The sequence below is a fragment of the Physeter macrocephalus genome, chromosome 14 (assembly GCF_002837175.3).
Source record: "Physeter macrocephalus isolate SW-GA chromosome 14, ASM283717v5, whole genome shotgun sequence".
Taxonomy (NCBI): Eukaryota; Metazoa; Chordata; class Mammalia; order Artiodactyla; family Physeteridae; genus Physeter; species Physeter macrocephalus.
In genome coordinates, this window is record NC_041227.1 from 89,171,381 (window position 1) to 89,185,505 (window position 14,125).

At 56.9% G+C, this 14,125-nt stretch overlaps 1 protein-coding gene across 2 annotated transcripts in view; it reads right to left on the bottom strand.

The window, feature by feature from the left end:
* Positions 1-5,768: 5,768 nt before the first annotated feature.
* GUCY2D (guanylate cyclase 2D, retinal) overlaps positions 5,769-14,125 on the bottom strand; it is a 15,709-nt gene continuing 7,352 nt past the window's right edge. Inside the window, exons 8-19 of one of the 2 annotated variants that reach the window (XM_024127524.3) lie at positions 13,400-13,606; positions 13,146-13,302; positions 12,456-12,605; positions 11,703-11,851; positions 11,029-11,192; positions 10,741-10,933; positions 10,331-10,505; positions 9,934-10,032; positions 9,741-9,835; positions 9,542-9,627; positions 9,272-9,383; positions 5,769-8,702 (exon numbers count right to left, since the gene is read on the bottom strand). In XM_024127524.3, the coding sequence (XP_023983292.1) occupies positions 9,290-9,383; positions 9,542-9,627; positions 9,741-9,835; positions 9,934-10,032; positions 10,331-10,505; positions 10,741-10,933; positions 11,029-11,192; positions 11,703-11,851; positions 12,456-12,605; positions 13,146-13,302; positions 13,400-13,606 (1,569 nt within the window). In that variant the 3' untranslated portion in view covers positions 5,769-8,702; positions 9,272-9,289. Of the gene's footprint in view, positions 8,703-9,211; positions 9,384-9,541; positions 9,628-9,740; positions 9,836-9,933; positions 10,033-10,330; positions 10,506-10,740; positions 10,934-11,028; positions 11,193-11,702; positions 11,852-12,455; positions 12,606-13,145; positions 13,303-13,399; positions 13,607-14,125 lie in introns of those variants that run through there. The other variant, XM_055090690.1, reaches the window with a different exon arrangement.

Below are 14,125 nucleotides of genomic sequence, written 5' to 3' on the forward strand. Positions count from 1 at the left end.
AAATAGAAACCTGGAGTCAAACCCCCTGGAACCTGCAGCCACCTAACCCACAAACGTACCTACTCCCAGGCCCATCCTGTCCTGCGCTAATCCTCTTGCAAGGGCTTCCTCTCCTACCATACAAGGGAATCCCTCCTCCTCTACCTGGATCTATCCCCACTGGCCACAGTCACCCTAGTCACCCCCTGCAGTGTCTCCCTCTCCTCTTACTCTTTCCTGTGAGCTGTTGACAGGCAAAAGTCTCTCCCTTCTTCAAAAAAAGAAACACAACACCTCCACCTACCTTGCCTCCTTTCTGGCCTCTGAAGGAACATCTTATACAGCTACCAGGAATCGGAACTCCTCTACCTGGATCTATCCCCACTGGCCACAGGACCAGTCACCCTAGTCACCCCCTGCAGTGTCTCCCTCTCCTCTTACTCTTTCCTGTGAGCTGTTGACAGGCAAAAGTCTCTCCCTTCTTCAAAAAAAGAAACACAACACCTCCACCTACCTTGCCTCCTTTCTGGCCTCTGAAGGAACATCTTATACAGCTGTGTCTTCACAGGGCTCATCCTCCGCCTTCTCTGGGTGGCAGTGATTGGTGGAAGGACCAGTTTCTGGGGCCAGCTCTGGTCTTGGAATGATCCATGATCATCCAGTTCAGCTACCTCAGTGTACTTGGCGTTGCCCCGGGCTTGGGCGCCAGGGCCCAAGGAACCCACCAAGATGGAGCCCAGATCGGGACCTATTCTCCAAGAGCCAGGAAGACCTCCGTCCCTGAGAGTGAAGCGCTCAGTACTGGCCCCTCCTCTTCCCCTTCCAGGGTCTGCTGCATTTGGCCTGGAGCCCTCCACTGCTGGCCCTTCCTGTCGCTAATGTGGTCCCTCAGGCCTTGTTTCAACTGGGGCCACCACCCGCCCTGGCAGAGAGTGTGGCAAGAGCTCTGGGTTCCCGTTCCTCCTGGGATAGAGGCTAAACCCTGGGGAGGAGGGTGACCTCCGGGGCTGAAGTGGGGGACCTGTCAACGTCATGCATGAGAACCCATGTGGCCCTAAATCAGACAGGACGTCGTCGGTAGCGACAAGGAAGTTCTGAAGGAGACACATGGCTCGGGAGTGGATGGTCAGGGCGAGAGAGCGGCCTGAGGAGATGGTGGCTGGCTGGGCTGGAGGAGGAAGAGAGCAATGGTGCAGCAAGGCCGTAAATTGGCTGACTGTGAAAGCTTACTCACCGGGCTTGGTGCTTTGGGTGATGCGGTAGAGTAGAAGGGAAAGCCCTTTGTTGAACTTGCAGACATGAGCACATTTTAATCAAACGAACCAACATTTCATCATGATGAGAAAAATTGTGAGTTGTGTGGTATATAACAGAAGGTAATTTTGTTTAGCATTTTTAAAACGCTGATTGTGTAACCCATTCATGAAATGCACATTAACTCTGCTGTAACAAGATGCTGAGCGGACTTTTCCTGTGGCCGTGGAATTAGAATTAGGGCCCTCAGCTGAAACTAATCAAGTCTTAAACACTCCACGTTCTAAAGAGAGAAACCAACTAACCCCACCTGCAGCCCCATCCCAAGTGCTTTCTGAGAGTTCGTGGAGCTGGCCCAGCCGTAATCTATACTCCCATTTCCCACGCCCCAGGCCACCCAGCTGAGCACTGGGGAGGAATGAACGAGTAGGAGTTGGTGGGAGCATCTGGACTGGGGGCTACCCTTCCCCCACCAAATGCCAAGCCGCAACTCTCTGGAAGAAACACTTTTGGAGACTGGAGGTGTCTTTGAGATGGAGATGGAGAACACAGAAAGAATCACAGCTCAGGGGTCTGGGGTCTGGGAAGAAGGCAGTGGCAGCCCCCCACCCAGTCCCCTGTGGCCTGAGAGGGTGAGGAAGAGGACAGTTCCAATAGCTCCTCATGGAGGAGGACGGAGGTCGAAGGGTACGCTGAAGTTGGGTGCTGCTCAGGCCTCTGGGGCAGCCACAGGACACACAGGGGTGTGTACCCAGAGAAGGGCATGGGGGTGCCTACCACTGTTGGGCTAAAGAAAGACATGGCTGCTGCTTTTTTCTTTTTTTTTTTAAGATTTTTTTTGATGTGGACCATTTTTTTAAAGTCTTTATTGAATTTTTTTTTTTTTAATTTATTTATTTGTTTTTGGCTGCGTTGGGTCTTTGTTGCTGCACGCAGGTCTTCTCTAGTTGGGGAGAGTGGGGCTACTCTTTGTTGCGGTGAGCGGGCCTCTCACTGCGGTGGCCTCTCTCATTGTGGAGCACGGGCTCTAGGCGTGAGGGCCTCCAGTAGTTGTGGCACGCAGACTCAGTAGTTGTGGTGCACAGGCTTAGCTGCTCCGCAGCATGTGGGATCTTCCCAGGCCAGGGATCGAACCCGTGTCCCCTGCATTGGCAGGCAGATTCTCAACCACTGCGCCACCAGGGAAGCCCCTATTGAATTTTTTAAAAATAAATTTATTTATTTTTGGCTGTGTTGGGTCTTCATTGCTGCGCGCGGGCTTTCTCTAGTTGCGGCGAGTGGGGGCTGCTCTTCGTTGAGGTGCGCTGGCTTCTCATTGCGGTGGCTTCTCTAGTTGCGGAGCACGGGCTCTAGGCGCGTGGGCTTCAGCGGTTGTGGCTTGCAGGCTCAGTAGTTGTGGCGCACGGCCTTAGTTGCTCCGCGGCATGTGGGATCTTCCCGGATCAGGCCTCGAACCCATGTCCCCTGCACTGGCAGGCAGATTCTTAACCACTGCGCCACCAGGGTAGCCTCGTCTTTATTGAATTTGTTACAGCATTGCTTCTGTTTTATGTTTCGGTTTTTTGGCCAAGGCATGTGGGATCTTAGCTCCCCGACCAGGGATCGAACCCACACCCCCCTGCATTAGAAGGTGAAGTCTTAACCACTGGACCGCCAGAGAAGTCCCAGCTGCTGCTTTCTGCCTTCAGTGATGAAGACAGCTGGGGAAGCTGTTCCCCAGCCCCCAGGGGACTATACCCAGGATGGATCCAAATGTTGTGGGGACCCTCAGCTCATCCAACCTTTGTTTGTTTGTTTTTGGCCGGGCTGCGCGGCTCGCGGTATCTTAGTTCCCCGACCAGGGATCGAACCTGGGCCCCCGGCAGTGAAAGCACAGAGTCCTAACCACTGGACCACCAGGGAATTCCCAAGCTTATCCAACTCTGGAGGCCCTCTTTAAGAAAAAGAATACAAAATTGGGTAGTGGGGCTTGGAAGGGACTTGTGCAGGTGAGAGGTTGTGAAGTTTCACCTTCATCAACTTTGCAGTGAAATCACCTCTGCACAGGTAGAGAGGACGGCATCCCCAGCCAGCACCGGCAGCCGCTGAGCCAAAGCGAGACCAGGGGAATTTTCCTCATCCGGCAACCAGTTAAGCTTCTGCTGTACTCCTCCTTTGATGAATGAGGGGGTGGGGGGTCCCAGGATCAAATTATGCCCCTGTGTCCCTCCTCTCCTGATGGAGAAGCCAGAGTTGGGGGAGGAGGGAAGGAGGAGGCCTGCTCCTTCCCCGCCCCCCCCACCCTCCCCACCAGGGCCCTGACCAGCACGGTGAGGAACAGACTTTCAGAGCAGATTAGGAAATGGGAGTTTTCACCTGGACTGGACTTTTGAAGGTACTGGTTGGAGAAATGTAAAATGGGTTCCTGTTCATATCCCACCAAGTCAAAAGTCTTTAAGAATCTGATCACACAGACATTGACTTGGAGTTTTAGTCGTGCTCTTGCAGAAAAGAATCAAGGGGTCACAAAGCAGGGCTGCCTGTGAGAGAAACGTTTCCAGAGCATCTCTGAGAGGCACCCCGAGGCCCAGAGCCTGAACTCCTGGGTGTGCTTCCTGATCCCAAGATTTGCTGGAACTGCGGTGATTGACAAGGCTTTTCACCACTGGGAGCCTCAGTTTCCATGTGTGTAAAATGGGTTGTGTGAGGACTAGGGGTCGTATACGGGGACGTGCTTTTTAGGTGATGGGATCGATGTTCCCTGTGACAGAATGGGTAAGTGCCAGGGTGGCATGCCCTTCTCTGGGTCCAGGGCCAGAGACCCAGGCTCAGGGGTGGGTGGTAAAGTGCATTGTCCCTGGTGGAGGTGACAAAATGGCTTTAGTTTGGATGGGCGAGTCTCTAGACTGTGACAAACAAGCTCCTCTCTGTGGGGACCTGGGTTTCCCAGACATCGCAGTTGTCCTCTCCAGTTTCTCTGCTCCCTTCCCCCTCTGGGAGCAGGGCAAGCCGCCTGTCCCACCCTAATCTCCTTGTCAAAGTCTAGTCGCTAACTCACGAGGATGTTGACAAGCAAGATGCGCTGATCTTAGAGACCTCACCTCACTGTCCTTTGCGTCGTCTCCTCTGGGGCAGGACCTGAAAGATTCCTCCACCTTCTAAATGCTGAGTCAGCACGAGAGTCCCGACAAGGCTACCAGGCTGTGCGCCTTTTCTCTCGCAAGGTCCTAACCTCTGCCTGGGTTAGGTTCCCCGTAAATGGAATTTCAGGAACAGTCATACCGCAGGGAAGGGCCGGGCTGACTCTCGGTGGGGTTGAGGCTTAGAGAGAGACATCATCTCTCGTCATTCATCCTTCACTCCCTCCTCCCTCCAAATTCAGTGGTTTACTCCTTTTCTTTCCTCTTAAACCAGTCCAACCCCCACTGCTTTCCACAATCCTTTTGAGACACTTTTGACTGCAAAGAACAGAATACCCAATTCAATCTGGCTTAAGCAAAGAAAACAACTTGCTACCCCATCGTACTCGACTAGCAGGATCTGGTTAAGCCTAGTGAAGGGTAGAGGCTCAAACAAGTGGCAGCAAGACTTAGCCACTGCCCGTCTGTCTGTTCTGCTCCTTCTTTGTGGTGGCAAAACCACTCAGAGTCACATCCTCTCAGCAACCCCAGAGAAGAGATGCAACTTCTTCCCTTGGCTTCTAGCAATGTCTCAACACGAAGCCTTGTTTGCTTGGACTAGGCCACCTGCCTGTCCTTGAAGCAATCCCTGGGGCCAGAGGGATGGAGTGATTGGGCAGGACCGGAGGGAGGTCTGGGGTCTGTTCCACAGGGACTGAGAATGGGGCACAGATGCTTGCCCATCATGGAGCAGACGGCTGCTAGGAAGGCAGAACACCCGACGTCCATCACGAGTCATCATGTCAGAAACATTGAGCCTGGGGCAGGGATAGCTGGGCCCAAAGAAGAGAGATGACCAATGGGCTGGTCACCCATGGGTAGCTTTGGGATGTTCTTTCCTGTTCTAATGTGCCAGCGGCAGGCTCTGGAAGGGTCGGTGGTAGAGTGTGGGTTTTGGTGAGGTCTTGTCCAGAGATCAGTGGACCTCAACTTCCCCATTTGGGGGCCCCCTTCCCTCAGAATTGGACTCTGGCTTCCTTGGTTCCTGGGTCTTGGCCGTAGACAAGCTCTGCCCTTCTTTTCCTTCCTCTCTCCTGCCTATGACCGAGGGATGAGGCCACACCACCCATTTCCAGAGCCTCAGAGACCCTGGTCTTTTCTAGAAGCCTGAAAGGCCTGTAGCTTCCCTGCTTGGATTCCTCAGAGCAGATCCCCTGAGCAGAGGCGTTTCTGGGCGGGGGGTTGCTGATCCCAGTTCACCTCCCCCTGCCGAGGTCATCTCTAGGGTTCACCCCCCCACCCCGCCGAGGTCATCTCTAGGGTTCACCCCTTATCTGAAGTGCTCCATGGCAATGCCAGGTTCGAACACTCCAGGGATGGGGGCGTTCGGGCCACCCAGGCCAAAAGGAGCACACACCGTGGAATGGAAGAAAGCACACCTTTACTCCAGCCCTCACCCTGCCAGGACCCAGCACCACGGCACATGGCCTGGTGTCCACCGTGCACAGCCCAGAAGATCCCGGTGAGCGCGGTCCCACAACGCAGTGTCACAGACCCCCCAAAGGGGGGTGTTCGGGGCCCACTGCAGGTGGGGATGGGGGCAGGGCCCCGACCCTGAGGAACAGCACAGACAAAAGGCGCCAGGTGAGCCCCGGGTCAGGATGCAGCGTCCGGCTATGGGATGGAAGCTGGGATGGAAGCGGCAGCAGAGCTGCGGGAGGTCCCTGCTTCGGCCAGCGCTGCTCCTGGCGACAGAGCCATCCTGAAGGCAAGGCCACCCCGAACGTGGGCTCCTGGCACAGGCCAGCTGGCCGAGGTAGTGTAAACACGTCTGAGGGTGAGGGGTGCCTAGTGGCCCAGCCGGGTGCTCTCTGGGCTGGGAATTGCCCGGGTCCCCGGAACAAGAGGGGTGACCAGGTGGAGAGGACTTGGGTCTCAGGGCAGCTGGGCTCTAGGAGACTGACTGGGCCCAGGAGAAAAGGTTCCACGGAAATGGAGGAGAAGCAAGGAGAAACTGCCCGGCAGAGAGAGGAGACTAGGGGCAGAGAGGAGACTGGGGCTTAACTGTTTGCCTCTTCTTCTACCACCAGCTCTCTGAGCTCTGGGGCGGGTGGTCCTGCGTTCTCCTGGCTGGGGAGGAGGACAGGCCTCTCCTTTACCAGCTCCTCCCCCCCGTCACTTGCCTTGGAGACTGAGTCCCAGGAACAAGGCTGAGTTGAGGGTGGGAAGGGACCAGCTCCGCCCTGCCCGCCCCACCTCTGCCCCAAACTGGGTTTGGGCCCCAGGTCATACTCCTCTCCCTCTGGGGGTGCCTTGCCCCAGCCTGTCCACACTAAACCTCCTGCACCTAATCCCAGGCCAACTCTTTCCCAAAGCTCCCCTGAATCACAGGCCAGTAACTACCCTAGGCCCCTCACAGGCAGGGAGGGAAGGAGAGGTAAGGGGTGGGGAGGGAGGGAGGGAGGGAAGAGGCAGGGGAGTGAGAGCTACGTCCACGCGGTCGGGTCCAACACCAGCAATGCAGAGCCTGCCCTTGATTCCTGGAGCCTAAGTACAGAGAAAATCTGAAGAGAGATGTTTAAGAATGTACATAAGTTAAAAAATATTTTGTGTATGTGTGCATCAGGGTTTTAAAAAAATCTTTAATTCATCATGTCCGAACTCGGTTAAAAATGTTTTTTAAATTATACTATATTACTCACTATAGCAGCACCACCTTAAGTAACCAGAACCTACAAGTGCTGGATTTTAGGTTTCTGGTCTGTTCTTTCTCTACCTTTAGGAAGGAGGGGAAGACCATTGAACTTGTGGATTTTACGAGTCAGACAAAGCAATCTCCAGCAGTGCCTGTAATCCTAACATCAGCTACTCCAGAGTCCTGAGGTCTAACGTCTACAGACTCTGGACAGGTACATAAGAGATGTTCAGAAACTCTTGGTGTCTTGGAGTCCACGGGGAGTGGTGGGCACGGTGAGAACAGAAAAGCGAAACCCTGGAGAGACGGCACGAGGGGATGGTTGCTCTTTAGCTCCAGCAGGAAGTCAGCAATTGGCCCTGTGTGGGGCTTTTGATTTCAGAGAAGAGGGAAATTTGGCAGCCATTTTTACAATGTGGTATCTCTTGATTTCTAAATGTCAGCTCAAGACAAAAACAAAACCACTCCATTGATCAAACAAAACAAAGTCTCAGGACTAGTTTCTAGCCTGGTTTTTATGAAATCTTAGCAGTTCTGAGATTTTAGGGATCCTAGGATCCTTTAGTTCTATGATTCAGAAACTTTAATGTGCATATAAATACCCTGAAGGAACTTTGTTAGGAATTCTGTTTCAATACGCCTGGGGCTGAGATTCTGCATTGCTAACAAGCTCACTGCTGCTGGCCTACCTACCACACTGTGTGGTGAGGATTTAGTTCATCCTTCCGCCTAGGAAGTCCCTCTGACTGTTCTCTCCCTGCTCAAAGAGGTCTCCAGTTCTGCTCGCACATCTCCAGGGACTGGAGGCTCACTACCTAGTGACAGCCTGGGTGGCTACAGCTGCTGCTACCTTCTGCCAGGTTCTGCAGCAATGGCGAAGGCCACCCAGGGTCCAATATGCCAAGGCTCAGGCTCTGGGACATCAAAGTTCCACAAAAGAAGCTTTACCTGGGGACTTACTGGGATGGGAGGGGTTGATACTTGTCGCAAAGATCTAAGCTGGGAGGATTTTCTGTTCAACAGCCTGCTCAGTGGCGCCCAGTTAAACAGAGAATGCTACTATTCCTGGGTGTTCTGGTTAGGAGAGGTTTCGTGGGGTTTGTTTACCTTCCTTTCCCCAAAGATCTGAAACAAGCTTTTCTCTGCACTTGGGCAAAGTATGTGGTTATGCCACATACTTTGGAGAAGGAGCCAGTTTCTGACTGGTGCGGGATGGAGAAGGGAAGGATGCTTGAGGCTAAACAGAAGCCCTCAAATCCTCAGGCCACACGACACCCCTGCTCTGGTGGAACAGGCGGTCTCCACCTCCTCTGGGGTTGGGACATCCAATCCCAGATCCTCCTTCCTGGGGCCTTTCTGATGGGCTCAGGGTCACTGGGGCTGGAGGCCACTTGCCCAGTGCCCTGTACCCCAAGGCCAACCATTCTGAAGGCCAGCTGTCAGGGCCGGAGGGTATGGAAACCACCTAGGTAGGCCACCCTTCATTTTACCACGGAGGGGAAACCAAGCCCAGAGAGCGCATGAGACTTTCCCAGGGTCACACAGCTGGTTTGCAACCAGCTCTTGCAAAGGCTCAGAATCCTTTGAGGCAGAGCTGGACGGAAGCTACTGGTATTAGCCAGACTTTTGGTCACCTACGGCAGCAACTTTCAGGAAAAGGACCTTCCGGAATAATCCTGAGGGAAAGAGGAGTGTTTCAGAGGGAAATCATGGAAAGGGGTCATGGGGGTTCACCTCAGTAAGGGAGAGTCATGGATCAGAGTTTCTTGGAGGGCAGAGGGCAGGGTTTCTGCTGTAACAGAGCGCTAGGGGCAGCAGTCACCTCGCCCTCTGGTGAGTGTTGCTCCCTCGAGTTTGTCTCTTGGGCGGTGTGTAGCCTGAGGGGCCCAGAGGAGGGTCTGGTTAATGGTGCGTGTGTGTGCGTGTGTGTGCGTGTGCGTGTGCGTCGTCGGGGGTGGGTCAGAGCAAAAGTTCCAGAAGGTCATGTTTAAAGGCATTCCTGAGTCTGTATTCCTGACCCACTTCAGACCTATGGAACCAGGATCCCTGCGGCTGGGAAATCCCTGGGTTTAGGAACCAGCCTGGGCTCACCAAGTCAGAGAAGGACGGGGACACCTGGCTTGAGTGGGACGTTCTGCAGGCAGGCAGGGCTAGGTCCTCAGGCTGGGGAAGAGGTGCCCGTCCTCCAGAAAGCATGTGTGTAGCCCCCGGGGTCTGTGGGGGGTGGGAGCCAAGGGGGCAGTACCTTGTCCCAGGCCCAGCCTCACTTTCCGGAAAACTGGCCCGGCCTCGCCTTCTCCAGCTTCCGGCGCCGCTCAGGCGGGATATCCTGCAAGCTGATGCCGTGGTTGCTGGCCCTGTGGCGAAGGGAGGGGCGGCCTCATGGGGGGAGAATAGGCAGTAGGAGGGCGAGGCCCAGGTCACCCGGCTTGGGCGGGGTCCGGTGCAGGGCAGGAGGGGAGGGAGGGCATGGAAGGACCAACTCGGTCATGGCGCGCGAAGGCCGGATCCTCACCCCGGTTGCAGGTCAGGCGGTTTGGGGATGGGCTTGTCGAAGCCGCGCCTGCCCACCAGCCAGTACGTCTCCTCGGTGCCCTTGCCCTGGGGAGACACGGGGGAGGGGAGGACTCAGGCGAGCTGAGGTGAGGGCCGGTGGATCTCGAGGTCTCAGTGGAACCAGGTGTGGCGAGTTGCGTCTTCCAGCCCGGCCTCACCTTCAGCTCCGTGCGACCCCGCACCTCGGTCTGGAAGCCCTCGTCTAGGGCGGAGAGAATCTGCACGGTGCTCCTGTTCACGTGAATGCGGTAAGCTGGCACGGCAGGGGACACCGTGAGCTCAGAGGACACCGGGAGCTCAGGACACCCCTCCCACGCCCCCTCCCCGCCGCTCCCGCCCCATCACACTCACGGAGCCCGGTGGACTCCATACGCGAGGCGGTGTTGACCGTGTCCCCAAACAGGCAGTACCGCGGCATGGTGAGGCCCACCACGCCCGCCACGCACGGGCCTGTGGAGACGCGCGGCGTCAGTGGGCTGGCTGGCCCGCGCTGAAGCTGGCCTGCTGGCGGCTGCGTGGCACCTAGGGCTTGGGGGGCCTTTAGCACCCCATCATCTCCACTGGCTTCCCAAAGAAACGCTCTCAAGCGTACCCTCCCGATTACAATGCGGTGCCTGCTGTGAAAAGGCGGCTTCAAGACAAGTCCCCGCCCCCACCCACCCCACGAGTTTGCCTCCTATCTAGGAAATCTGGAGCCCAGCCCTAACAAGGGAGATGGGCTGGAGAGGCCGGGAAGGCGCGGAGTTACCCGAGTGCAGGCCGATGCGGATGCGCACGGGCACCTCGGGCATGTGCCGCATGCGGAAGGTGCCCACGGCACTGAGGATGTCCAGAGCCATGTTGGCGATCTCTGCTGCGTGCCGCTGCCCGTTCCGTTGGGGCAGCCCTGAGGCCACCATATAGGCGTCCCCGATTGTCTCCACCTGAGGAGAGAATTCAGTACTGAGCACCCCGCCGATGCCAACGTCCCTTGTCGGGAGGCCCGAACTGCGGTGAGTGTGGAGATCCTGGGGAGCCTTCCAGCTGGGGGACTGAGCTGGGGACTGCCAGAGGAGAAAAGGGACGGCAGGGCTGGGGAAGAGGATCGTGCTGGTGACCTCGGGCAGGGGGGCGGGGGCCGGAGAAGCTGAAGGAGGGCTTGCCCCCCACACACCCCACCTTGTAGACATCATGGGAGCCGATGATGGCGTCAAAGAGCGTGTAGAGGTCATTGAGCAGGTCCACCACTTCGATGGGCTCGCTCATGGCTGAGATGGTGGTGAAACCCACAATGTCACTGAAGTACAGCGTCACCTCCTCGAAATACTCGGGCTCCACAGGTGTCCCCATCTTCAGCGCCTCGGCTACAGACCTGGGGAGGGCAGGTGGTGAGCTTACCTGGAGGCCACCCCAGTCTGGCTGGATTCCAGCTGTCCTCCCCACCCACCTCTCCCCATAGGCACCCACGGAGGCAGCATCTGTGTGAGCAGCCGGTCTGTCTTCTGCTTTTCCAGCTCCAGCTCCTCCGTGCGCTCCCGGATCAGGTCCTCCAGGTTACTGGAGTACTGCTCCAGCATCCGCAGCATCGAGTCGATGATGTTCATCTTCCGGCCCTTGTTGATGCTCTTGAACTAGGAGGAGGAGGAAGCTGGCGGGGCTGCTGAGGACCTGGGCTGCCATGCCCCTCTCATGGGGCTGTATTATGCCTGATCCTCTGCCCCCACCCCCTTTCATCTATACTCGTCAAGCCCGTGCTGCCCCGTGCTGGGCGCTGTGTTTTCACACGTTATTAGGAGGTCACCTGTTCTGTTAGCAACTGACAAGGAGCTGGAACCAGCCCAGTCTTTGGACTTCCAGGCCAAGGGTCTTTCTCCCTCACTAGGCCAAACACATACTCAATAAATGTTATTTGAATTGAATTGAATATTTCTCCCACCCAGAGCTCCATCTCCCGCTCCAAAGGCCTCCACAGCCCCCATTCTAATTCTGTCCCCACCAAACCCTTAATCCTCAGACTACCCCTTAGGAAGTAGCCTGGAAGGTCAGAGATCCTGCCAGCTTGCCTTCCTGCAGCCTCCCCTCCCCTACCCCAAGTTGCTGGCAAACTGCCAGCCCAGTGCTTGCCCAGCCCAGCCCCTGACCAGGTCGAAGGTGCGGTCCATGGAGGGCCGAAGTTCCGGCTGCTCCGCCCAGCACTGTTTCATCAGCTGGATGCACTCCATGGGCGCCTGGTCCATGGACACCGAGGGCCGACACAGCGGAGGGGGGCTCTGTACCCTCTTCACCACTTCTGGAGGCATGAAGGGAACAAGAGAGGGGGTGTGCCAGAACAGAAGCCACCTCTGACTCTGCCCTGACTGTTGAATCTCAAGAGGAGGGGGCTGGTAGGGGAAGCTTCAGTAGGTGGGGAAGCGTAGTGTGCGAGGTGCTGCTGGGAGCAACAGGACCCTGAACCCTGGGGGCCAGGGGGCAGTAAGAGGGGCCAGGCAAAGAGACTGACATTTATCACACGTAAGACAAGTGAGGGTTAGAGTGATCAAGTAGCATGCTGTATCCTGTACATGATAATATAGATCTGAACCAGATGCATCCGCTGTTTCCCCCTTCCCCCTATCGTGCTGCCTCCCTGGGGCCCCTAAGAACCAGAGAGGAGCTTGCTACCACCGTTGGGGCAGCAGGCTGGGTCCAGGGTCGGGACAGAGGAAACCACTGATGTCTGGGTGCTGAAAGGCCGCCCCGTCCCATCCTGATGCTTGGCTCTCCACTGCCCTGACCCTTCAGAACTCAGCTCTAGGGAGTCCCACATAAGTAAGTCTCAGCACCGAGCGAGGCTGGGTCTCTGCCTAACAGCAGGGTGTCTTTCTAGTCCAAAGGCCAGGCGAGGGCGGCCGTACCCTCGGGAGTCAGCTCCAGCATGGCGTAAGGGGCGCTGCGGCACACGACCTCTTGCATGATGATGCCCAGACTGAAGACGTCGCCGGCCAGCGTTCCCCGGCGCTCCAGGGCCGGGTCCCGAAGCAGCTCCGGGGCTGTCCATAGCTGGTCTGGGGTCGGGGAAGGGAGCGTGGGCATGCGGAGGGCCATAGAGGCGCTAGGAACAGACACCCTCCCCCACCACCAGAAAGCCCAGGCTCGCACCCGCTCAACTCCCCAGCCTCAGTCTGGCCCTGCTGCCCAGTGATCCCCAGGAGAAACTACCAGAAACCCAGAGCAGGTCTCAGAAAGCCAGGCCCTCCCAAATAGGACCCGCCCTTTAGACAAAGCGGTGCCGAGAGCAGACTAGGTCCCTTGGGCACAAGCCCCGCCCTTAGGCAAAGCCCCGCTAGAAGCAGACCCCCCTGCAAGGGCAGGAGCTCCGCCCCTCAGGCACAAGTCCCGCCCCCTAACAACTCCCCGCCTCCCCGGTCACGGGGCCTGACCCCGCTCATCTCAGAGGTCACAAGACCTTCTCCGTGGCAGAAGTCCCGTCCGGTGGGTTTGGGATGGAGAGAGCGCGAGGGAAGGAGGAAAGGAGAGGCCCTTGAAACAACGGGGATGCGGGCGGGGGCTGCTCGGCCGCCCGGGAGGCAGCCGGGGAATCCTACCCTCCGCGCTGGGAGGCTCCGGTAACACCCTCTGCGCTTCCAGCAGCCGCCCATGACCGTGGTCGGTGACTTTAAGCACGAACCTCCCGTCCACCACGCAGTTCCGCGACTTCAGCCGCCCGTGGGCCACGCCTCGATGGTGCAGATACCTTATTCCCTGGAAGGAGTGGCGTCGGGGGCAGCCTCAGCCCACGCGGTTCCCCCGCCGGCTCCTCCCCGCCGCAGCCCACCCGGTCCCACCCCGACACGCACACCTTGATGAGGTCCAGTAGGAGGGAGGACTTGAACATCCAGTCCAGCTTTATGTCTCTCTGGGCGAGGAGGTCTTGGAGGGAGCCACGGGCACAGTGCTCTGAGACCACAGCCAGCATCCCTTCCCTGGGGGCCGCGGCGCCGCCAGCTCCCCCCGCCAGGAAGAGCCCCAGGTAGAGGGCCACGTTCTCATGCCGGAGCTCCCGGATCTGGGGGAGGGGGCGGGAATTAACAGGCATTTGCTGTTCTGGGAGAGAGGTGGGGAGGAGGCTGTTCTTCAGGTCTGTTTTTGATTGGAGGATGGGGTAAAAATGGGGAGTGGAAAGGTCTATAGGGCATGTAGGGGCTTCCTTCTACAGATACCTTCTCTCTCCGGGAAAGACAGCACAGTCAAAGGCCACCGTGCAGACACTGAACGTGGTGTAACTTAAAGTTATGAATGAAAAGACAATTTTGCGCTGGTAAATCAGGACCCAGGCAGTTTCTGATTTATTAACCATAAGACTTTGAACTTCCTGGGTCTTAAGGGAAAACACCTCATGAAGGAAAAGCTCCTGGTCCCCCCCCCCACCCCACTTCTGATATAACCGTCCCTTGCGGGGAGAATCAGGCAGACACTGCAGTGCTTTCAAAAATCACCGGAGGGCTTCCCTGGTGGCGCAGTGGTTGAGAGTCCGCCTGCCGATGCAGGGGACGCGGGTTCGTGCCCCGGTCCGGGAAAATCCCAC